The sequence below is a fragment of the Pieris brassicae genome, chromosome 7 (genome assembly GCF_905147105.1).
Source record: "Pieris brassicae chromosome 7, ilPieBrab1.1, whole genome shotgun sequence".
Taxonomy (NCBI): domain Eukaryota; kingdom Metazoa; phylum Arthropoda; class Insecta; order Lepidoptera; family Pieridae; genus Pieris; species Pieris brassicae.
Window position 1 is genome coordinate 602,196 of NC_059671.1, and position 25,902 is coordinate 628,097.

A 25,902-nucleotide genomic window follows, 5' to 3' on the forward strand; every position below is an offset into this window, starting at 1 on the left:
GATCTTATAAAATTAGGCTAAGATAAAGATGTAACAGTTTTGGTGTAATGGTTTAGATTAAAAATAAAATATAACTGTCAGAAAACATTGACCTCTTACTAAACTTTTTATTTAGTTGTTTATTGTTCCAATTGAAAACAAGACCAACAAGGATTTAACACGATGTTAATAACTTACACGCTGTTTTGACAAAAGCTACAATAATTCGATTGTCAACTCTATTACTAAGCCATAAAAGTGATAATTTGGAATCAAATAAAAACAAATGCAGCTAATAGAGAAAAGAATGTAGCGACTATTACTTTTACTTAGATACATCCCACACGATTGAGAAGTCCTATGGAGCAAGTTTTCGAATAAAACACGTCGTTACAATTTTATTTTTATTTGTTAAAAAATAAGTAACATTACATTCACTGTACATTTTGACAGTCTTATTTACACCATTTATAATTAAGTTCAGCTACTACTTTCATATACAATTCTCTTCGCAACTCTTGCACAAAATGCATTCTTAGAGACTATTAGACATTTAATATCACTGAATCAAGTCCCTTTCAACACACACGATTCAGATACACACACAAAACACATCCTAAATGCATTATCTCCATAATATAATGGTTTTTAATTGGCTTTAGCCTTAAGCCTTAAGGTTTAAATAAATAAGCTAAACATAATTATTATATTTATATCAACAACCGCCAAACTTTGGTTCTGAATACTATTATTAGTGTGGGCCACACGCTTAAATAAAAGTTACCTTAATATAAATGAATATATATATTATATTATATTTTTTTGGTATTGGTATTTGGTATATTGGCTTAGTATGGATTATGTATGTAATAAAAATAAAATAATACTTATTTGTTGTGGCATGTCCGTATGATTGCCAATTAGGACCAGAGCCTAACCGATATAAAATAAATGGATGCACCGAAGTCCACTATCTTTCATTTTGATTAATAGCGGCCCTGTTCGAAGTATTGTTGCGTTTATCTAAAGATTTAGTTGTAATGTGTTTTAAAATGTCTCGCTGTTCGGACGGTTTTATCCGATTAGGGACAAAAGCAATGCGTAAGCGCAGTAACTAATGGTCGGAGGTTGTAATGGTGAGATTAAGGTTTTGGTTTTATACATGTTTTATCAGTCTTTTTATAGACAATTCTTTTGAATAATGCATGTCTGGAAGAACAGTAATAAAGTGCTCGATATTCATGACAAAATGGAAGGTAAACTTTAAGCAGCTTTAAGTTCAACGAAGAGTCACCTTCTGAGCGGCGTGATCCCTTGGTGGTGCGTAGCGATGTGGCATCTTCTACCGAATTTACCACGGAGAGAGTTCAGTTTTCCCACACACCACCACTATGTAAAGCCAGCTGCCCGCAGAAGAGGGTCAATGACCTTCGAATTGGTTATTAGTTTCCTAACCAATTCGAGGGTAGTTAAAGAAAAGAGCGTATCTATTATGTGAAGGCCGGCAAGCAATATTTTTAATATTACATTCTCTATTTCCTTGTATATATCAAAAAAATCACTACTATGATTCTACTAAATTACATCGAAATACAAAAGAACTTAATCAGTAATCTAGTTTTTTTGTATATAAGAATCATTTTGATTGAGATTTTAAAATAAAACATATTGTATATCAATTTTATTCCCGAGTAATGACCTGATTACGAAATATCCTTTCAATTCCATGAAGCTAATGTAATACAATAGTGAATTACAAATGCGATTGACCTGAAAGTATTACCATTGAATGGTCATTTTGCGTATTAGAAGTGTGTGCTATCGACGCGTGCGCAGCCTAATGATGCGTCTACATACCATCATGATGTTGTTTTTTCATTCGTCTAAAATATGTATTTACTTTTTATTTTGACCATGAAGCGTTTTATGTGTGAAATTTATATTGCACAAGTTTCCTTAGAAAGACGTGAAAAAAGGTTCGTCACGTTGTTGATGTGTTGACATTCGGCTCGAAGGATCAAAATCTACGAGGACTGGGTGTACGAGATTCTTTAAATAATAAGACAATTTTATTTTTTCTGTTTAAATATAATTGAATTAAAAAAATAAAATTGTTAAATGCTATGACATGAAATGCTATAACCTAAAATTACTATACGTATATAAATTACTGAAGATACTGCCTGCGTCTGGCCATACTCTCGGGGCATAACTACGGCGATTTAGGTAATCGACACGCTTATAATCTAAGAAAGCTTGAGTGAGGATATAGTACAGAAATAATTTCCTTTTTTGGAGAGCAATTAAAACGATTGCATAAATTTTGAATCTAGAAATAATTTTAAGAACTGTTCTACTTCTGTTGAGCTCTGATTTCAATCCCAAAACAAGTGGTAATACAGTAAGTGCAGCTGTTTCACAAATATAAATTCTTAATGTTATTTGCCTTCCAAAGTTGTTGGTTTGGGAATACTGACGAGAAGTGGATCCACACTGGATGAAAAGTATTGTTAACCTTTTTTCCATATCAAGTCACGAAAGCAATAACAGGATTTTTATTGGGTTTTATATTTATGCAGAGTGGTCAGCAAGGAAACATCTGGAGCAGACAAGTTTCCTCCAGTTTCTGTGCAGCGCCTCTCTTATAACAATGTAGCATATATTGAGGACGATGAATCTTTCACTCGATCGGTCCATCTGGTTGGTGAATGGCAAAGTGATATTTTGCCTTCTGTGTTCTAACCAAACCACGATCAGTTTCTCCAAGTTCTCTCTGCATTGTATGTCCGAAATATTATATAATTCGGTGTTGGCATACGGTATACAGGCGAGTCTGTATGCAAAGTTGGGTCAGGCTCGATGTATGATGATGTTCACGGTATTCTTAACATTCGCCTCCCGCACCACATCTAAAAAGCATCAATCCTTTGCCCTTCTCGAGCCAAGATTCTTTACGTTTCTACTTTACTGTATACAGTAAAATTAGAAATCACAATCTTTGTAACGGAGCTTTAATGCAATTTTGAATGAGATTCGATTCATCTAGACGTTAGAGGGAACGCTAACGCCATGAAATATGTTTTGATTTTTCTCATCATTAGTTTAGTCACAGTTAAAACCAGTAAAATAAGTTATTGGTATCGCGCGTGCTTGAACCCGATTTGTAGTCGATGGCTGCCCACTACGTGATAGCAACACTAATTCATAAGTCTTGCATAATATTTTTAACTGTTAAGCTGCGTTCACAAAACAGACCTCTTCAGTACAGACAGAGTTAGGCCTCTTCCTCCGTTTTTTTGAAGTTGGTGGAAAGAGTCCATTTAGTCCCGTTATTTAGTGCAGCATTATTTTGTATCTGTGCTTACGTAGTTCTTAGGTTCAATTCCCGGCAAAATATTAATTATTGGTGGATATGGAAGGTTGCTTCCAACAACACTACTGCTTCTATGGGAAGATATAGGATATTGCATGTGCTCCTTAACCCTGATAGTATGCTCGTGCCCCGACTTGTCGTTTAAAAATATAGTACGATTTTTTAAATTCATTTGAAGTATCTTGATTAGTTAATATTTTAAGAATTCTCTAATATTTGAAATTATGTCTTAAAGTTACTAAACTCGGCACCAATACGCGTTATGTACACGCCCTAATACCCAAATTTCGTCAGGTCAAACGTTGCATTATAAAATTGACACGTTCGATTACCTCTCAGAAGAACGAAATTGACCCGAAATATTGTCACGAACATTATTTGTTGTTTATTAAAACTTACTTAGGGCGTTCTGATAAGAAAATAATTGTTAGTATATATTATTAGCTTGAATTATTAATTTATTAGCGGATAAATAACCTCGTTAGTCAGGGATAATTTAGCATCATAACAGAAGTATTAGTACCAATAAGTGCCGCTGTCGATAACGCTGTTTTCCCAGTGTAAAACCAACCCTGTGGCAGTGCTTTAGAAACTCCGTTAAAAAGTACTGGATTATTTGTCTGTGGGCACACATGGTCACGTGGTAATCAACATGTAGTAAACAGAAACACATATAGCGTGCTTTTGGAATGTAAATCTTTGGAAAGGAAGTGGAAACACTCCTCTTTTTAAAAAATAAGTCAGTCTGGTGTAGGTTTTAGGAACAAGGAGGTAAGTTTTTAAAGCATAAATAAAAAAGAAAATATCCTTTATTATACATAATATTATTTCATTTTTATAATAGAAACTTAAAACAATTTTAAAAAGTTTGGTCTGGTGGTATTGCGATACTTATTGGTTCGAGGAAATCACCAGCTCTGGGGTCACCGTACTATCTACCAGGCGCCTGGTTGTCAGGCTATCTTTAATGGCGCTCCTGAACCCCACGGGCCAAGAGTCCACTCCAAAGGGAACAATATCCAAGTTTTTTTAATTAATAAAACAAAAATATATATGTCGGAGAAGGAATATTTTAAAATTCCCGCCACTATGAAGTTAGTCGTAGAATGCGGTGTGGTATGGTAAGGTAGATTGTCAACGTTGACAATTGACAATACCTAGTCTGTGTGATCTACCAAATGTCAGTGGCGCGACTGTTTCGGGGCAGTAAGTGAATTCTTTAGTCACTTGAGTTTCGAACGTCGCCTGCGCCGGACGTGCGCACTGACTGTGTTATAATGTCGGACGACGGTAGTAACACCAATTTTGCAATTATTAATCGCGTTGAATCTGCGACATATATATGACTTAGCAACATATCATTTTTAAACAATTTTAGTGTATGGGTACTTCAATGGGTATTAACGCACTGAAATTTAGACTGAAAATTAGTATTTGCAACAATTTCTTGCTACGTATACAATTCATGCTTCAAATGGTTTTTAATCTATTTTCATGGAAACACTTTACAAGTTTTTAGTTATATTCAAAGTCAGAAATTATGCTGATTTTCTGGTGAAATTCAATCCTAGTTTTATTTATTCAGGAACGTTAAAGTTTAGATTTGTATTACAGTAGTAAATTGTTCTGTTTCCGCCCGTTCCATGTGAAAAGTCCTCCAAGAAAAGAGAATATGCGGGCCTTAGGTCGCTCTCACTTAGCATAAGACAGCGACAATCTTGACAAATCTAGACATTGTTACCCCTTTATATAGAAATACTATAGAAACTATGATAACTACTAGTTATAGCTATAATAATTTTCTGCAGTATGTGTATATTGCTATAGATCCTAGGTTCAATTCTGCGCAATGAATGATTAAAATTTACGTTCAAAATGATAATCTAAACCTTATTTCCCTCTGTTTTCTTTCATACTATAGATAAGTTAAGGGGCCGGCAACACACTTGGTAATGTCAGTGTGTATGGCAGACGGTGTCACTCAAAATTCTGTTTGTTTGCATATTATATTTACATTAAAAAATGTTAAAGATGTTAGTACCTATAGAAGCGGCTAGTAGTACAGTAAAAATATCACTTGTTATCTAAATTAAACGCTTAGATACATACATAGACGATAGCTTCAGCTCAAGCGCCTCTCATCGCCATGACCTCACCTTTTCTTGCAACTAGCAACTTAGACAAACTTGGTCGCGTACAAGAAATATACATTTTCCTCCGTCGAATACAAGTTTGCGGGCCCGCGTTGATTTTGTTCCGCTTTGTAAATAGCGGACGCTTTTTATTTGTTTATTTTGTCTTAATACACTGCGACATTACGTTTTATTAACAAAATTAATGACAGCTTATGTGTAACACTGACAGAGGATTGCTGTTGAATCTGTTATTGATCTATTAGGTATCAGATTTAGTCTAAAAGGACTGGATACCAAATATAAAAAGTATGTTTTCTGTATTATGAATCTTTTTATTTATGTACATTTCTGGACGTAGGACTCCCCTGACTTATACGCCCTGCTAGCCTCTCTGCATCTACTGGGAGCCGATCCCCTTGGTCAGTCTACCTAGTCGGTTGGCGACGTTTCGTCTTCATTAAAGGGGCCTGCGGTTCCAGCGTTACTTATCCGCGCTGTGTGGACCTTCCACCGCCACAAGCTTAGATTTTGCGACAGCCGTTGCTCTAGTATTATGAATACGGGATAAAAGCGCGGTTTAGTTTTTTTAATATGTTTCATATCTGTGTCATGCATTATAGGTATTATACCATTGCAGCTCTTATGCCTGGAACTCCACGGGTTATACCTATTTAACTTTCCTTGTACAGATCCTAGCCTTGTCGTATTTTTTTAAAAGTCAAGTAGATCAGCCTTCTGTGCCTGCGAATTCAGTATTTTTTTGCACACAAGAAAATATTTAACACAAGGTTATAAATCTTAAGGCTGTGTACCAGGCGGTTATATTTATTTTGCGATATCTTTATGATGCGAGAGCTCATAATAATAATAATATATATACATAGCTAATGTCAGGAACTGCTGGAAATCTCTTATTACAATGGAATCGACTGGAACAGCTATATCTTTCATATGTCTATTTCTCAGATAATGAAACCGCTTTAATGTGCACTAAGTTTAATAACGAGTTTCAGTCGACGCTTTGAAAATATATTTTTTTATAAATAAAAATGATCGTAGTTAGATCAGTGAGTTCATAACGCACGGTTATTGCCAATATGTTGTTTTTACATTTACATCGTACGATATGTCTACAATTTATAACGTCATGTCATTTTTCATCGGGGATGGTCCTTTGAGCAATTGACCATCCCGAGGCGGCCCAAGCCAAGATCCGAGTTTCGCAGAAGACGCCCTTGCGCTAATCACGGTATAAGAACATTGCTTCCGAGCTACGCTAGTTAGTCAATAGTTGAGCTATCTAGTCACTAATAAGGAAGAGGAGGAAACGGTCTGGCCCCTGAATTTAAGTGGTAATAAGCCTAGACACACACACACTGCGGTAGCCGCAATCAATTGCTGGCCCTTTAAGTATTGGTACGATTCATTTTAAAGGACCTTAAGTTGAAGTCGTTCCTTCTACTAGAAGAAATAAAACCACCGGAACGTAAACGAAAATTTGCTTAGATGCGGTTGAATTCGTGTATAGCATTGTATCATAAGTTTTTGTTATATTTAAAACATTCTATTGGCAATTATTAATACCCAATTGTTATTATATTAAACGATAATTAATATTAATAATAGATGCCTATTGAAACATTGAATGCTGGAGCTCTGTTCTTGAGTATCTAATCCAATACTAAAGCTGAAAATTCATGTGATAAGACATTGATACTTTAATCGCGCGATATAAATAATGTAAAATCTAACTGGTTTTTTACAGCGCAATAAAGCAGTGGACTGGATGACTATTTTATAACGTAGTAACGACGTATAAAGTATGCAACAGCTCGTTTTAACTCTAATTGTTATCTCCATACTTGACAATGAGTACTTTGAAACTGATATTAATGCCGAGAAACCTTAATTAATTTTAAATAATAATAATAGCCTTTATTTCTGATGTTACACTTAAACACATTTATATTTCTATCTCATTCCACAAACACCAACACGTTGATGTTATGCTGATTAACAGGCAAATAGAAATCTTAAACGACAAATCACGTCTTAAAAAACGAATGTGAAAATAAATTTATATTTATCAAATTTTTATTATTACAATGTAGGTTAAGATTTTACGAAATTTTAAAGAAATACTTGAGTGTTGAAATTAAAATAAACACAGTAGTTTGGGTTATATTCTATTAACTATCGACTGATAAAAATTGAGAGGATTTTTTAAGCATTGATAAAACATACAGTAATGCTAAGGTTTCTTTGACAACACAGACTCATATGTGTTTAAATAACTTTTAGCTAATGCTTTATTGTATTGGACTCACGCCTGAGCGCACTGCTGGCTTAATAATAAAAGCAGTAGACTGCTGTCCGTCAATCTGATAAGCCCTGAGGTGAAGAGGTGAAGGGTTTTTCATAATAATCGAGTCGTGTTTGAGCTGTCTACTTCAAATCAAATCTACCACGCCCATATCGTCCACTTTTTAAACCTTGCGTGACTATTAAGACTTTTCGTTTTACGCTATTTTAATCAATTGTATTTAAATGAAAGATGTTATTATTGTAAATCAAGTGGTTAGAATAAAACTTTCAGAGCGGCTTCATCCCTTGGCGTTGCGCAGATATGTGGCGTCTCTCTGTATCTTCTACCGCATTTACCATGGAGAGTGTCCAGAGGAGTTGTTCGGATCAATATTAGTTAATATTCATCATCGAACATCGAGGCCAAGTACGAAATTCCATTCTTATCACCTCCACGTCCGTTGTTCCACAACTGAGCGTTTTTAAGAGTAGTTTCTGCCACGCACCACCATTACGTAGAACCAGCAACCCACTGAAGTATTTCAGAAATAATTCGACTTAGGGTCTTTCAAGAAAAAAGCATACAAATTCTTAATATGCTAGCAACCCAGATGCAAGCCCTCTGTCTATCAATTAACATAAGGTGAGCCTCCTGGCTGATTGCCCCCTGTTATATAAAAAATAGGTTTCTAATTAAATACAGTTTTTATATGAATGTAACGAAATTATCCCGATATTTCGCGTTATTTTGCAATTGTACAATCTTTTATGTTTTTATCATTTTATACACGTACAGGTTATATTTTAAATGATATCTGAAGAATCATCACGTCACGATTGATTCATTTGTCAATTGAAATTTTATAGAGATCACCGCATTGTTTTTATTTAGTCAATGTATGTTTTATGTATGTCTATATCTGAATCAAATCACATTTAATCATGTAAGTTTGTATATTAATGAACTTAATAAAATCTAAAAAAGTCTAAATTTACCTTTCCACTTTCCAAATTAAATAAGTAAGCGAGAAGAGCTGACAAAAACACTTTGCCACTCTTTTCATTAAGTTTTCTTTTGGAAATTGTAAGACTTGACATATAAAAAAATGGCATAATCATAAGAACATTTATTATGATGTTTTTTTAATACATTTGGTAACTATCTAATTATTTTTAGTGACTAAATACATGATTTTATTCCAGCATTAAATTACTATCATTATAATTTATAAATGAACGGTAACAATTTGGGTGCATCCACTAAACACATACATTAAGTCATTATAAGCATTAACCTATAAACATTCTGTTTTAGTAATAACCTGTCAGGCTAAGTGGAGTCACGCCCTTTTCTTTTTACTATTAACAATATACATATACGAGGTTCAATTATGATTCTTCTTGTTGTCTATACACTAACATAACTAACCCGTAGAGCTTAAAACATAAATTCATTATAAAATTTATCAATCCATAATAGATTTTATTTTTTAAATTGTTACCGTTTTCCTGTGGCTTGTGTATAGCTCATTACAAGAGACTCTGAGTGTTTGTAAGAGTAAGACGTTTTACTCTTATTCTTAATCTCAAAGACTTTTGTTTGTTGTTTGATATATTAAGGTGATTTTTAATTAATTATTAAAATTTTGTTACAGGTACCTTAAATAGTTTACAAAACCAACAGTAGGTATGTTTATTCATATACAACTATATGAAAAAGAATAAATCAGTCTATTAAGTATAGAAATAAATAAAATGTAGAAAACGAATATTTAATAAACGACAGCCTCATATTTTAAAGAAAATCTATATTGTTACTACTGCTAAATGATTATTTCCTCACATCCTCTTTGGTAAGGCGGAAGATCTTTATATCTTGTATTATAATTAACTAAAACCCCAAAAATTGAAAGCTTTTAACTTAGGATGATTATTAAATAAGCAGAATTACTGGTGCATATTGAGGTTCCTAACACACACAGATAGTGAAATGAGAGATGATAGTTAATACTTAGTAACTTTAAAAAAGTAGCGAAACAAATTTATATTTAAGTTATATTAAAGTTAAACTAAATTTAACACTTTGGAAAGTGAAGTAGCTTGCTTTCCGTGAGTCGACAAGACTCTTCACAACGTTGCAAGGTGTAAAGATAATATTAAACCTGTTTTTATTTAGAGGAAAAACTAAAACATTTTATCAAGACGGTTATAACATTTTTTAATTAACATATATAAAGATTTTTAACTTTAATATATAATTACATTATTTTTTAATGTTTTCATAGTATACAATTTGCCTGGAGAGATCGGTGATGTTGTCTTCCTAGAACGTTTAACTAAGGTTTTTAAGCAACGGTTGCGGTTTTTAGGGAATATTTTGCCGTTCAACACTCTGTGGAACCAGCTGTCCAATGAAGGATTTCCGAACCAATTTGACTTAGGGTCCTTCAAGAAAGAGCGTACCAATTCATAATAAATAGGCCGGCAAAGCACCCGCGAGCCCTTGGGCATTAAGAGTATCACTTAACATCAGATGAGCCTCATGTCTGTTTGCCCCCTATTCTATAAAAAAGGCGTTTAATAATTATAAAAATCGCTCAAACTAAGACCTTAGCAAATATGAAAAGTCCTATACAAGAAAATTGTGACATTTGACTTCCACGTCAGAACCATACCCCGTAAAAATGTATTTTATAAATTTCTCCGCGTTTTATTATTTTTACGCTGACGAGACACTTGCACATGACGTCCGTCACCGCCAAAGTTTCGCGAGCAAATCAGATAGTGTTGAGTTTTCTACTTGTAAAACTTTTATTTTAAACTTACCTTCGTAATTGACGGTAGTATGATTACTCCAGCGAGCGAATCTTATGTCAACTTGTGTACTTTAATTACAAAACAAACCAGTGGCGTTGAAATCGTATCTGTATCTTTTTCATGTCTATCTTATAGGCTAGTAGGTGATCAAACTTCTGTATCTGACACACGCCGACGACTTTTTGAGTCTAAGGCGAGCTGAGTTGGGAGCTGGGATATTAATCTACACCGTTCGAGCGAATGTTAGATGCGCATAAAAAGTGCACAAACTACGACCTCACGCACACCGAAACCACTAGACCGACACTTTTTTATGTTATTAATGTAAAACTGTTCCAAGGTTTAAATTGTCAAAGGCGATGTTTTTACGCTCTACGCGCCAGACTGTCTGTGGTTGTCGCGTGGATTAATTATCTATGTAATTTACTTTAGTTAGTGTCTCACTTCCTGTGCCCTATCGACTGCTCTAATGGTATTATAGTGAAGCGATTGTCAACCCTGACAGAGACGCTCGGGGGACGCCCTATGTAGACCAGAATTAAGTTATTGTCAAGTTTATTGCACTAATGCGTGGGGTTAAATTTGCTCATGTGTTACGTTCAATCGAATATTTGTCAAACGTTTGATGGAATGCTTCAGTAAATACAGTCGTGAAAGTAAAGCTTTTGGAAATGTTTAATATCTATGTAGCAACGGAAAAGGGCTACAGATTCACGTTTTAAAAGCACTATAAATAAAAATGAAAAATTTATTTGTGACAGAAATATGATTGTCACAAAAATAATAATGGTATAATAAACTGAAAAATAAATTACGTACTAGTACAAACGTATCCCAAAATTATAAATCTTATTTCTTGTTATCTAAAAAATATTAAAACTACCTTAAACATCCCGTTAACATTATTAAAAGTTCAATTATACGAAATTTCAATAGTAACTAGAGTAATTAAAAGTAAGTTGTTCGGTCCTGCAGCTGAGTTTGATCATCATGGCAGAATACAAAATTCCAGCCGTATCACCTCGACATCCGTAAGTTCTTGCCGCGCACCACTACTGTATGGAACCAGCTACCCACTCAAATATATCCGAACCAATTAGACTTAGGGTCCTATAACCCTTCCGAGCCTTCTGGCATGGTAAGTATCCATGGGCGGCGGCGGTATGACTTAACATCAGATGAGCCTCCTGCACGTTTGTCCCCCATTACATTCAAAAACTAGATTATGAATATTCAGATTTCATTTATATTTATTTATATAGTAAACTGAAACTAAATAAAAATAGCTAAAGTTATATCACTTAATATTATTAAATGTACTTAATATTGTTAATATTATTAGGTTAGTGAATAAAGGTATTTATTATTATTAATAAGCAGATATTTACTATGTATCAAATAACTCAGAGGTTATTATCAATATATAGTGATTAAAATCTAGTGTCGGTGTATTCTAGTTTCGGCTTCGGAGGACTCCGGGACCCTCTCTCGTCCCCTGTTTATTTATTAGATTACTGCCTTGTAATGTTCTTAACACTCGGCAAGGAATCCCTAATGACGCCATACATCGTGGGAGCTTTAATTGAGGACCGAGTCGTTATAACGTTTAATACACTGTACTTCGTTAAAGTTTGTTTATTGTTTTTTATTCAGATTGTAATTCATTAGTAACTCCTAAAACAACATGCATGCATAAAGTATACAAGAAAATATGACATCTCACACACATACACATCAATTATATTGGAATAGACTAATTTAAACCAAATAAGAAAATCAAAGCCGTTTATAAGTCGATAGAAAGTTGTGAAATATATAATATTATTTATAAATATAAGTACTTATTAATTTTACGATCGGCTAATGCGGACTTTTACAGACGAAGCGTATCGTTAAATTAAAGAAGGTGTCAGAGACCCTGAAAAGTTGGCAACACACCCGCTAGTCCCCGGTGTTACAGGTGTCGGTTATAGGCGGCGCTTATCACTTTATACAAAATTATTCGTTTGCCTCCTGTCCCATATTAAAATATATTTGGCAATTTAATTTCCATTGTGACTTATCAAAGAAATGTTAGCTACATTTTTAGTGATATTTATGATAATGTATTTCGTAATAATTAGAGCAGTGTTGGCCTAACGGCTTCAACGTGCGACTCTCATCCCTGAGGTCATAGGTTCGATCCCCGGCTGTGCAACATTGGACTTTCTGTCAAAGTGTCAGAAAATATATACGTAGTGAAGAAACCGGTCGTCAGGCACAAGAGACCTAACAAGGTTGTAGGGCCACTAATTTTTTATTTCTCCTTTTAATTAATTTACTCAACCAATTCATCATCAAATGACTCCAATTTTTATACAATATTCATGGATTTCCTAAAATATCGAACTAACAGTATAAAACTCTGTAATCTACTAAAGAATTTCTCAAAGCCCACGATAAGCTAAAACGAGAAACGTGTAAAAATTCAAAAATAATCTTTATAAGTCGTAAATCAATTTTTAAAGTATACCGATGAGACTTTTCAACAATGAGTTGACGGCCTATCTCTGGCATTGAGTTAAAATTGTTAAAATACTCTGTGGTGAGTGACAGATAGATAACCCATTAGGGTTGTCACATCTTAAGGTAGACAAACAAAAATGACACCACAATCTTATATGGACACCTTTTATTTCTTTTTTTTTTCTGTAATAGGACAGGATGCTCTTTAGATGTTAAGTGATACCATCGCCCATGGACACTCACATTACCATAAGGCTCGCAAGTGCGTTGTCGGCCTTTTGAGAATTGGTACGCTCTTCTTAACGACGTGGAACGACGGACGTCGAAGTGATAAAAATTTAACGCAAGGATTAACGCTATTACTAGTAAATTGTATTTTTTTATTTATATGTAATCTTACAACTACACATTTTATAAGAAAACACTTAGAAAATGCACAAAGCCAAAAAAGATTCTTAAAATATATATACGAAACAGAAAACATAAGATAATTAAGTACTTTAATACATAGAGAAAACTGAAATAAACATTAAACAAACTCCAACATACTTTAAAGAAAAACAAATGCTAAGTTAAAAGAAAAGAAAATAGTGTCTTAGTGCACTAAAGTAAATACCTATACAAATACTTGATTTAACTACAATAAGACTATTAAACAAAAGGCAAATATGACTTATTTGCAAGATAAAAACAGAAACATTTAGTCATACAAACCTTCACCTTCAAAATGACGTTTTCATCTTAGAATCGTACTTAAAATTATGGTTTGATGAAATTTGAAATGTTACAACCCTAATACTTTCACTCGACCACCGATATAGAATTTTGAGAAACACATTAAGTTTTTTGTGGGTTATCTCCAAAGTTGGAGTTACTCCCCTTTTGTCGCGGATGCACTTTGTCTTTCTAACTATGTGTGTTGTTAACGGTGTGATCATATCAATCATGTCATTTATTTTGGGAATCAAATTACAAAAAAAAACCCTGCGGCTTGCAAATATATGTAAAAAAACAGGGTAAGAACTTAATATAAAAATTGTATAGTTTCGTTGACATAGAAAACTAAGTTAGTTAGCCTAGATACAAATAAAATCACTAAACTAAATGTATTTTCATTATAACTTACACGTAACAGGAATTATTTTAAGTTACAAAACGTCAAAAGTTACGTAGTACGTAAACTTTTAAAAACATTAATATAATATAAAGATTACGTTATATTGCTCTTATAATAATTTGCCGCAAGCTAAAGGGTTAATACGACACTATTGAAACAGTAGCCATTATAAACAACAACAAACAAGTACGCACTCGAGCGGAAAGTAAACGCTAAACGCACAAGTGCAATAAAAAAAACAAAATGCGCTTCGAGTGTTATTCGCGCGTTATTATTAGCTGCAGTACGCATAAACAAGGTTACTGAGCATCGCCCGAGGCGTATCGATGCGTTGTCGACTTTTTAAAAGCTAACCCGTCCTGTAAGAAAGGGACGGCGCAAAGCACGTGGGAAGTTGAATTCCGAACGCACGCATCCCTCTCCCCGCAACCCTGTAGCGGCACGGGCGCCGCGCGCAATTTAGTCGCGCGCCGACCGTCGTAACGGTTATACTTCTGTGAAATCTGTGCCAGTATACGAAGCACCCGCCCTGACGTTGAGTCCGATTTGAGTGCACTGTGAATTTTTAAGTGTAACAGTTTGTGTGACAAATAAATTGTGTAGTGCACTATGTTGTTTTGTACGTTATGAATGGTTTGGATCGCTGCTTCTTCGATCAGCGTAAGTGAAAAATCTTGTGGTTTATCTATGATTTCATTTATTTATGTGGTCAGTGGTGTTCTAGGATTGATTTTCGTGGTATTTAGCTTGCGGTTTTGATTTAATGATTCCTATTGGGCGTTTAATATTAGATGTGTGTTTACATGATTATACATAACGTGCATTGTAATGCGGTTATTCGTACACAAGCAAACATTTATTTACAAAATCCCTATAAATAATTACCATTAAAATCTCTTAGTTATGAAAAAGATTTTAAATAGTGCGTAAAATTATGTCGCGAAAATTTGTATATAACGTCAAGCCGGGTTGAATTTCGAAATGTAAACATTAATTTTTTTTGCATATCCATTTGTTATTACAAGCGGTTTAATTTTCCTCATACCGACAACAAAAATCAGATTTATGTTTGTTCCAATTATTGACGTTACTAATCTAACGATAAACAAATGAACGTTTGTAAGGCAGCGAAACATTTCTGAGTTCAAGATAGCGCTAATGAGCAACAAGAACTCTTTATTTAAGCAAGATAAACATCGAGTTTGGTTAAATTGATGATTTAGTTCAATTATGCTTTCAAAGGGCGCATGATTGAAAGATGAAGCGATTTATTCACAGCAATGCTATTCGTAATCTCTAAGTTTAACCTCTAGTTAGTTTAACTAAGATTAATGAGAATGTTAATACAGTTTTTAATTAAACATACGTAGGTTAAATTATTAAAAATTGGTGTACATGCATTCGTCGCTATAAATAAACCACACGACTCATAAACATATTACTGCAATAGAGAATTAACAAAAAATATATTATCAAATGCCTATTTATAATATTTCGAAGAAAATTGAACTGTTATTGTCCTCCTAATTAATTGTCAGTTTATTATTTATTCTCTTGCAATTTGTTTTGTTTTTATTGTTATACATGTATAATGCGCTGCCATTTTGTGTAATTTTCGTGTGCGGCATTCTTTGATTTAACCAATAACGAACACGAATTGTGTACAAATATGCTACTAATTTAAAGCACACATGAATCATAATAAATATATAGGTTTTTTTCCTGGTTGACAAAGAATTGATTTATCAACCTTGTTTACGCTTATTTTTACATTTATAACATTGTTTAGCGGTATTGAATTAAGTTAAAAGCTATAATAACGTAACTACTACGAAAATCTAGTGAGTAGGAGTGTTTTCAAGTACCAAACTATTCCCAAATAAAAAAGTTTAAGACGAAATTGTCTAAATGTTATTTGAGGTTCAATATTTTATCAGCGTCGAGGGAAAAACAATATTTGACCATAGAGATCGATAGCCAATGTTGAGTCAACAAATAACTTCATATTTTGTCACCTTCGGTTTGTATTTGAGTATTCCAACTAAATGCGAAGAAAATAATAAACACGATTTCTTTCTTTTAAAATTATTATTATCAGTATTAATAAATAACCGATTTTAAGAATACCAATCGCATGCTTTATTCCTTAATAGTCATAGGCACGCACTGGCAACAAATACTTTAGATTACATTATATAGTATATCATATAAAATATACTTATATATTTATAACCACCTACTGAGATTGTTTTGTACATAGAATTTTAATGAATAAGTCTGGCATTCACTAAATTTGCATAAAAAATAGCGAACTAGTGTAAATCTTGTCGCGGTAGGAAATTGTTCATCTCCGTGAAACGTCTCCGATGTCTTAGTTTGGAGTAATAGTGAGACCACTATTATAAATAGTTCTTGAGCGGGTTTCCATTAATGTATTTCAACTTGAAATTGAAACTTCACATAAGATAGCTTCAAACTCCGCAAAGCTGTTATTCGAATTATATAATTAGATTTGATGAAAACTATTTAATACATTATGACAAAATCAGTTTGCATTTGCTATATCTAGATGAACCTGACTATTTTAAGAGTAGGTTTTAAAGGTAACGTAGGTACCTAATGTTGTCGTTAAGATATATTTATCATTATATACTTCTAGTTTAAACAAGAATAAATCAGTGAAATATCTGTTATAATATATATTAAGAAATCTGACGTTTGAGCATTTTCTGAGGGACTGTCAATTTATTAACCTATATAAAATCCAGCTACGAATTACAGGGTTACTTAGTTCTTTATAATACATATTGCGCTGTTCTTAGTTGTGAATGCCACTTGAGAACGGACCACCCGCGTTCCTTCTCTCGTATCACGTATTGTATCAAAAGACAGTTCCGCCCTTTATTCATTTCAGTTATTTATACTTCAGGGTTCTGTTGGGGTAATAAATATTTGGATTGGTCTAAATAGCTCGTGAGACTTATGTTATATCTGTAAATGTTATTTGTTTAATTGATTTATTGAATTGGTTAAATATTATATTTTAAAAATCCCCAAGTATATTATAAATCAGTCTTTCGTATTATAAATCAGTAAGTAAAATGCATATTATTTTATGGTCTTGTCCATCAAAAATGCCAAGAGAACTTGTAGGTTGTAGCGCTACTTATATTTTTAACTAAAATACTGTCATTAGACAGTCCGCATCTCCAAGCTTAATTCAGAAAAAAACATATTTTATTGTGTTAAGTGTTTATTATTATAATGCAATTTAAAATGTTCCAACTTATATACATTAGACAACTCAAACTCTTCCTCTTAAGCTAATTTATGCAGCAACAATATTACACAAACACAAATGTAAATATTTTCAATTCTCATCCGCCTGTCCGATTCTGTAACTTCGCGTCCAAAGTTTAACTGCAATTGTCTGGCGAAGTTGAACCGCCTCATGTCGGAGCCCACTGGAAGTCATCTGAAAATCAAATTGCACTGTCATTTCGTAACAATGGCGTATCGATTGTGGCTACCAGTAATGCTAATGGTGAACGAACAATGTCGTGTTTTTTAACGGCACGCCCATGGGCATTGAGAAAAAAGTTATAAAGGAAATGTCAAATTATAGATGTAAATATATTTACAAAATTTAGTGTCATGCAGCAAGTAAAAAGATCCTTGAAGGTGTGGTGTGTTAAATTCCATATGTACGAACTTCTTGCCTTTAAAAAGGTAAACAGATTGTTACAGAGTATTTTTTTAAAGTAGCGTAATTTTATTGTAATTGGTCATTTACAGAAAACAAATAACAAACTAATGACAAACGCCGGTTTGTGTTATCACAATTTATTTATATCATATACAATTATACATTTAAACGAAAACACTCAGACAATATAGTTATACAAAGCCAAAACAGATTGTTAAAGAAAATATACGAAAACGAAAACATAAGTCAATTTAGTACTTTCATAGATAGAGAAAACTCAAATTAAACTAAACAAAACTACAACTTTAAAAAAGTAATAGTTATTAGGTAAATGAAGATTTTCCGCTTCCTAAAATATTTTTTTAACACAAGTTAGTCGTTGGTTTTACACTCTTACCTTGCCCAGTTACATTAACTAAAATTCGAATTATATAGAATTTAAATTATTGTATATTTGTATTCGAAAATGTTTGTAATGCGATGGTTTCCCACGTTGCAGCGTTGGGGTGGCTTCGGGTTGTTTAAAATTTCACGCGACCGCGGCCGCCTTGAATAGAATCTTAACTATAGTATCCGGTTAATTTAACTCCGATTTTACTTAGAATACGAGTAAAATAAGCGTATAGTTAGTGTCCATATACTACCAAGCAGCTATTACAAAGTTATATTTTAGGTAGTAGTTCAATTCGTATGTCTTATTAAATATATAAATAGACTTATATTATGCCAACAAAACTGGAGTGTAAAAAATCGAGTCATAAAATAATTTTGTGTAAGATTTTTTGTTCTTAAAATTACACGGAACTTTAACAAATGATTATACTAGTAACGTTCGCCTTTAAAGCTTTGAGCTCATAAACTAAATAAATAAATCAGTGGCGCTACAACCTTTTTGGGTCTGGGCCTCATATTTATGTATTTGTTTCACGGTCATTCGTCAATCTAATAGGCAAGTGAGGGATCAGCCTCCTGTCACACACGCCGTCGGGTTTTTGGGTGTAAGGCAAGTCTCACGATGTTTCTCTTCACAGTTCAAGATAATGTTAACTGCGCACATAGAAACAAAGTCTTGGTGCACAGCCGGGGAAGGTAGGTCCGAAAATGCGAACTCATGCACGCATGCTAAAGCCAATACTTTAAAGGACATAAAAAATCTTGTAGGATAAAATAGTTTCATTTACATGTCAAAGACAATATCTCTATTGAAACTTAAAAGGCAGCCCACACCTATTGTAAAGCTCAGACGTTTGTGTCTTTTTTTTTTTTTTTTTGAAGAAGGAATCTCGCTGTTGGCCTTAAGGGCCTTTACAGCTCAGCTCGGGCTGTTTTGGCGAGCGTAGCTCGGCCAGAATGGCGTTTTATCCCGCGGCTAGCGCAAGGGCGTCTCCTGTGAGACTCGAACCTCGGCTTGGGCCGTCGCGGGGCGGTCAATCGCCTGAAGGGCAGGACGGAAGCTCACTGGAGTGAGCGAAGTGCGAAGTAAAGGTCCTTCCCCGGTGAAGGCGGTTTTTTACCCTAATCTGTGATTGGCTATTTTTATTATTTTTAGCCGCGCGGGCGGCTTTTAATTTATCGTTTGCTACGGTAATTGGATCATCCGGATCCGTTAGTATGTGTCGGGGCCTCCTACGAGCCTTTTTTGTCGGGAAGGGGTAATAGTTGATGCTATTACGCCCCAGCGGATTGGGATGGTGTTTAGCCTTGTCAAAGTGGCGTGTGGACGCCAACTTCATCCATTGGGCTATGGTAGGGAGCTCCAGGTCGTGGTGGAGATCGACGTTTCTCACATAGAAGGGCGCACCGGTCGTGATTCTCATGAATTGCGACTGAAGCACCTGTAGCCGGTGAACATGGGAGGGGGCACAATGCGCAAAGACTACGCTAGCGTATGTCATGCACGGTCGGATGCAGGTTTGTTTGTCGTATTCCTACTCCCATTATATGTTTTGTGACAGAACTCCCACGCACAAAAACAATGATCCCTAATTGTAGTCAATATTCTTATAATTGCTGGACGACTTTCTCAAACAATAGGAGCAATTGTAGCGATATCTTGGTATGGTTTTATTGTATTATTGTAAGACCCCGTACAAACGCGGTACGGGGAGTGAGCATAGTGTGTATAACGCGGAGGTGTCTCAAGTTATATTTATGTCGTGTGAAATTTATATTCGTCAAGTCCATAATTAGTTTTCGGTACCATTGCATCTGTTTCAATTGTGTTGTTAAAGAAATTAACTAAATAACTTTATTAAATCCGTGTGAGTTTTCCTATAACGCGGCCCAAGTCTACCGCGTTTTAGGGGGGATTACTGTAGATACTTATTAGAGCATTACTATACTTGCTGACGTTAGCATAAATATATAATAATTATAAAAGTAGTTTTAACTATTAAATGTGTCTCTTACGTAAAATATTATATTGTTGACTTTTTATTAACTTAAAACATATCTGTATAAGTAGTAGGTCCCATACAATATATATGTGTGCGTCGGATGCAATTTAAAACTCGGTCATCAATCAACCTTTCAGTATGATAATGAGTATGCCTATTGTTGTGGAAAATTGAAAAATAGTTGAGATACTATTCATATATTCATTCAGCCATATATTGAGGTGCAAATGGCCTGCTTATGCGAGGCGGGCTTATTCAATATGTATTGGAAAACATCTGGACTTCTGTTTTTGCTATTACCTTGGATTTCCTTATTGTAATTTTATAGCAATATGTGGAGCTTTATTAAAATCTAAATTTAAATTCGGAATGGTGCGAAAGCTTTACAAACATTTAACGCAAAATGCTTTTAAAAGTACAAATATTCTTTTTTAAACTCCGCAATGTCAGTGCATATTTCAAAGAATTTTCTAGATATTACTATATATTTCCAGCAACTATGCTCCGTATTTGATTTTGTCAAGTCACTGTTTCATCGTTCTTGACTTATATAGCGCAAACAGATGTACCAAGCCCGGTTATCAGTTTACCATAGAAATTCCTCATGAACCTCAAAGATACGGCAAAGACTTCTAATCAGGAACACCATAAACAAAGATCAAGTGGGCAGATATTCCCATAGTGAATGTTATGAATCGCTATCATTAGCAGTGTGATTAATGTCTAACCCAATTTCGTTGCCGACAGATGGTGGACACACGCTCTGCTATAATTATAACTATAATTAACGAATCGCGTATCGAATTAGTCCTTTAATCTGTTTGTTTATAAGCATAGTGGATTAACATCGCATTTAGAATACCACGTTTAAATTTGACTATTTACAGCCGAATTGCCTTGCAACAAAATGTATCAAGTTTAGATTCTCCTTAAATTGTTTTGTTACAGTCTGTATCAATGGGTATAAATGATATTTTAAAAATAAATAGGGCCAACCACACTCTCACGGATAATGTTTCTAATAAAAGAATTTCAGTTCATTATTGCAATAACAAATTAACAAAATCATTGCGAATATTTTGAACTTTAATACATTTATTGTTGTTGTTGAATAGAACAAGCTATGTCGTCACAGTTCATTCTCTACTCGAAGTGAACTTCTACCTCTTTAAAAAGCAATTTGTCTTTACGAGCGGACATCAAACAGGGAAGCATTGTATTTTTTATGTGGTATTCAGTTTAATCGTTTACTTCGCTATTACCCGGCTTTATGGCTAATCAAATTAGTGATTATTGTGACGTAATTTCCGGTCACTTTCATATCTTACACAACTTGGTGTGTGCGTTCGTAATTCAATAATTAAAATTTTTAATTACTTTATAGGGACTTGGACACTTGTATCGTACCTTCTCTCACATATGACTGCTAAACGTCGACATAAAAAATAAAAATATATATAAAACCTAAAAAACTAAAAAATAAGACGAAACACAAAAGTTATAGATGTCTTGTATTATGCTTAAAAGATAACTATATGGAAAGGACCAAGGGGAAGGTGAAGAGTTATATGTATATGTTGCCTTGAAAAGGGGCGAATAGAACATATAGGAACGTTAGCAAGAAGCGAATAGAAGCTACAGATAGAAGCATTTGTTAAAAGCTGGAAGGCCGTGATCCTCTTCTTCCGATGAATGGTACTAGAGGAATTTAACATATATAACAAATCTAAACCGTGTATACAACATTTGTAAATATTGAAAATAAACGGTCTTTATTATTATTATACATATAAGTCACACTTAAAGTTTATGTGTTTAAACATGAATGAAAAGTTACTTGAATAAATAAATAGCTTATCTTGAATCTAAGAGCCAACTTTTTTATCAACTTACATTAAGATCAAATATGTTTTATTCTCCTTTAACTAAAGTAGTCTCTTTCAAAGTGCTTTCTTTAATACATTACGTGTAAGTCTGGGTTTGACATAAACGAAGCTTTTACCTTAACTTCAAAGCTTGGACATACTTTGCTTTAAGAAGTTACGATGATATATTTCCTCGAATGGGATAAACCGACCCAATTAAAGCATTTCTTTATCATCCTGAAAGCCCTTTAAACACGTATTCAGTTGGAAACAGTCCTTTTAATGTGCAGACATAAGAAATGCATCCGAAGATGAAATGAGCTGCCCGCGATTAGGCACACCGGAATGTAGGACAGCATACAAGCGGCATCTATCGGAAGCTGGGGTGTAACTATTTAAAAGTTACTGTAACATTCGTATCTCAAGTCAAAAATTGCCTTGAAAATAAATGAACTAACGTTTGAAGTTGCATTGTACATCATACAATACTGGTTTACTGGTAAAGTGTTCATAAATAGGGAAAGTGTGTTATAATTTTGTTGGAAATAGGTTTCATTGACATGCCTTATTTTATTTATAGTTTCTTTAGGTAATTCTTCGACTATATGGTCGTCTGAGGCATTAAGTAGCTTATGTATATCTATAACTTAAGTAAATAGCTGGTAACTAGGAAGATGAAGCACTAATTATTTATTTTAACAACTTTTTGGATAATATTTACAGCAAATTAAAAAAAAAATGTTCAACCAAAGTCTCGGTTACGTTTATTCCCATAATTTGTTCTGTGTTGTATCGGTCGTGACCATATATTGGACATCTAACAACGTCTCTTCAGCTGTATTGCTATACGGACAGCACTTTGTCTAATTCAGAATCTGTCAAGATTCGATGAGTTACTAACATTACTAAACATAATAAGACAATTCAGTTGGTACATTACTTTCCTCCTAATAGTTAATCGTATACAATATTATCCATAATCTAAAAGAACACGCACTAGACTTAATCAAATTTTTGAAATAATAGCGATCTAAGACAACAATCAATACTTTTCCATTCTATATCTGAAACTGACAATGTTAATTTTCTACTATGTTTAAAACCTTTTTGATTTTATTGGATTCGATTGTCAGGTGAATAACGACCGAATACCTTTCGGTGAGGTTAGATTGAGTGATCAATGGTAAGGGCTAGTTTCAATTTACTCCTGATTGATGTCTCCTAACTATCTCTTGACGCACAATAACCTTTTTATCACTATAATCAGCTGCCTAGTGGCTTAGTCGTTGACGCGTTTGGAATAAGTTTTGGTTCGATTGCGGGTGAATACATTTATGTGAATAATTGTATTTAAACTACTGAAATGTAAGTTGAGTGTTGTTTTTGTAATATGCTCACGTTTTCCCTAGTAATATATGTTTATACATCTTTTAGCTTAATATATCTGTGAGGAAAATATATATTTTCCCTAATGGCCTAAGTGTTAACATACATCCTTTTATAGAATACTGTATTTAAACGGTTATTGACAAATTTTAAAATTGCACTAATATTTAAATTTCTAAGCTCGATATTTAAGATTTTTTTATTTGTTTAAACTAGGGGGGGAATAAGCCTACGGACCAAAAAGGGCAGCAATAGCACCCATTTTAGGGGGTAAGTTGCCGGTCTTTGAAAATGAAATATCCTATTTTTTAAACAGTTGAAGGGTTCTCCCAGGTAAGACCCCCACCGGGAGTCGATTCCACAGTTCGCTAGTGTCTCTTCTGAGCATTGATTAGACTTATTTAAAGTACCACTTTTTACCGGATTGAAGCTATGTAAACTTATAACTATTTCACATAATTATAAATTTTTCCGACATTTCGCCTGCTTTTCAGCGTGCGTGGTCACGGTGACTGAAGACAAAAGGTGTTGAATGTCAAAAAGTATCACAGCTGTAGAGAAAATTGTATTATCTGTATTAAAAAAAAATGTGTTTTCTTTAAATGTGTAAAATCTATGTTAACAAAAGACAATACTATCGACTTATTTACTTTGTATTTGATATTTTATTACTTTTAGGCCTCTATTGAAAAATTTGAAACTAGTAACACCGCTTCCCACGTCATGTTAAAGTCGATGTTATGTTCTCAAATCGAAAAGTATGAAAAATCTTTTGACATACTCCAACTTTTAATATCCGCAAGACTTGAAATTATTTACTGTACTCCCTCTGTTTACATCGAGTAATCAAAGACGAGCGCGGACTTGTTTAGACATGGTGTTTATATAAGCATATATGGCAATTTTATTTCGCGATTAATCTCCGTTGAGATTGACGGCGTAGAGTGTGTTTGAAATCTAGGGAAAATTCGTTTATGTTGAATTAATTAAAATTTTATTTTATTCGTATATCAGCGGTTGGGTCTCGGTGCGACTTTTGATTTTCGACGAATTTTAGATGCCTATCTACTAGATTTTCTGTTGTGAAAACACCAAAAATATATAATGAATAATTATTGTATTACATAACTTCCGTATGACGAGAAGGTATTGTATTTTGTACGTTTAAAAATTTGCTAAGTCTCGACTCTGAATCTTAATTTAGTGTTAGATTGACCTTTAATACTTTTTTGAAGTACGGGCGTCACACCTACCACTTTCCCGTTTCTGTCACTTAAAATAGGTCTCATATTAAACCCTGGGCAAACAAGCAAAGTCTTGTCAAAAAATTGTTACAAAGTAATATTTGTCTCTTATATTTATGAATTACTAGAATATATTAGTAATACAAAAATAACTAAATAAAAATGTTTTTAGTCCTAATTATTTTGTATCTATCAGCTTATCAGACCAATAAACCAAGCATTGTATAATAACTTCAAACCAGCTTCAACAGAAAATTTTAAAACCATAAGAATTCTGAGCTTGATGTAATTTTCGTTGGAAAATATTGATGAAACATTTCCATTTGTTTCGCTACATTTTGTAGAGCTTTTGCCGTTTAATAAATAACATGGAGCTGTGGCTTGTTGGTTTTGCTGAATTGAGTCCAACCAGAAAGTCTGAAAAGTCAATGTACATATTAGTTTATTTGTAACTATGTTTTATTAAACTATGTAAAACTTTCAAATTATTTAGAAGTATGTTTATTCTATCACTCTAAATTAACAAAATTAAAGATGTGTCACCAGATATCACCAGCTTTGGGGCGTTTCTGGGAAGTCAGAGGGCTCGCGAGTGTGTTCCCGGCCTTTTAAGAATTGTCACTCTCATTTCTTAAAGACCCTAAGTCGAATTGGTCGGAAATACTTCAGTGGGCAGACGGTCTACTTTACTGCTTTTTTGCTGGCTTTTATTTACTGACATGAGACCCTGTAATCCATATGGGTGCGTTGCCGGCCTTTAAATGGATTCCACCACTACTTTTGCCCATAATTCAGAAATATGTCACATTTATAAGAAATAAACGCTTTTATATACTTAAATGAGTTTTAGCCCTTATTTATTTTGAATGCAAATTGCGCATATAATAAAGACAAACATTCTAACTTCTTACTTACAGAATAATGTCTTGGTAATATTAAAAATGACTTTAAACCAAATTTATTTCAGTACATTGAAGACGTTTAAATGGCGCGTTACGGAGTACACGTTCAATATGATACATCTGTTTAGCGAGTGTCGTACAAGTTTCACCCCCGTCCAAATAACTTTGACCCC

The 25,902-nt window shown here is 33.8% G+C and overlaps 1 protein-coding gene across 3 annotated transcripts in view; it reads left to right on the top strand.

Moving 5' to 3' along the window:
• The first annotated feature begins 14,712 nt into the window (after positions 1 to 14,712).
• Positions 14,713 to 25,902, top strand: part of LOC123712491 (teneurin-m) — a 207,258-nt gene continuing 196,068 nt past the window's right edge. For all 3 annotated transcript variants that reach the window (XM_045665602.1, XM_045665608.1, XM_045665603.1), the window contains exon 1: positions 14,713 to 14,890. In XM_045665602.1, coding sequence (XP_045521558.1) covers positions 14,857 to 14,890 — 34 coding nt within the window. In that variant the 5' untranslated portion in view covers positions 14,713 to 14,856. The remainder of the gene's footprint in view (positions 14,891 to 25,902) is intronic.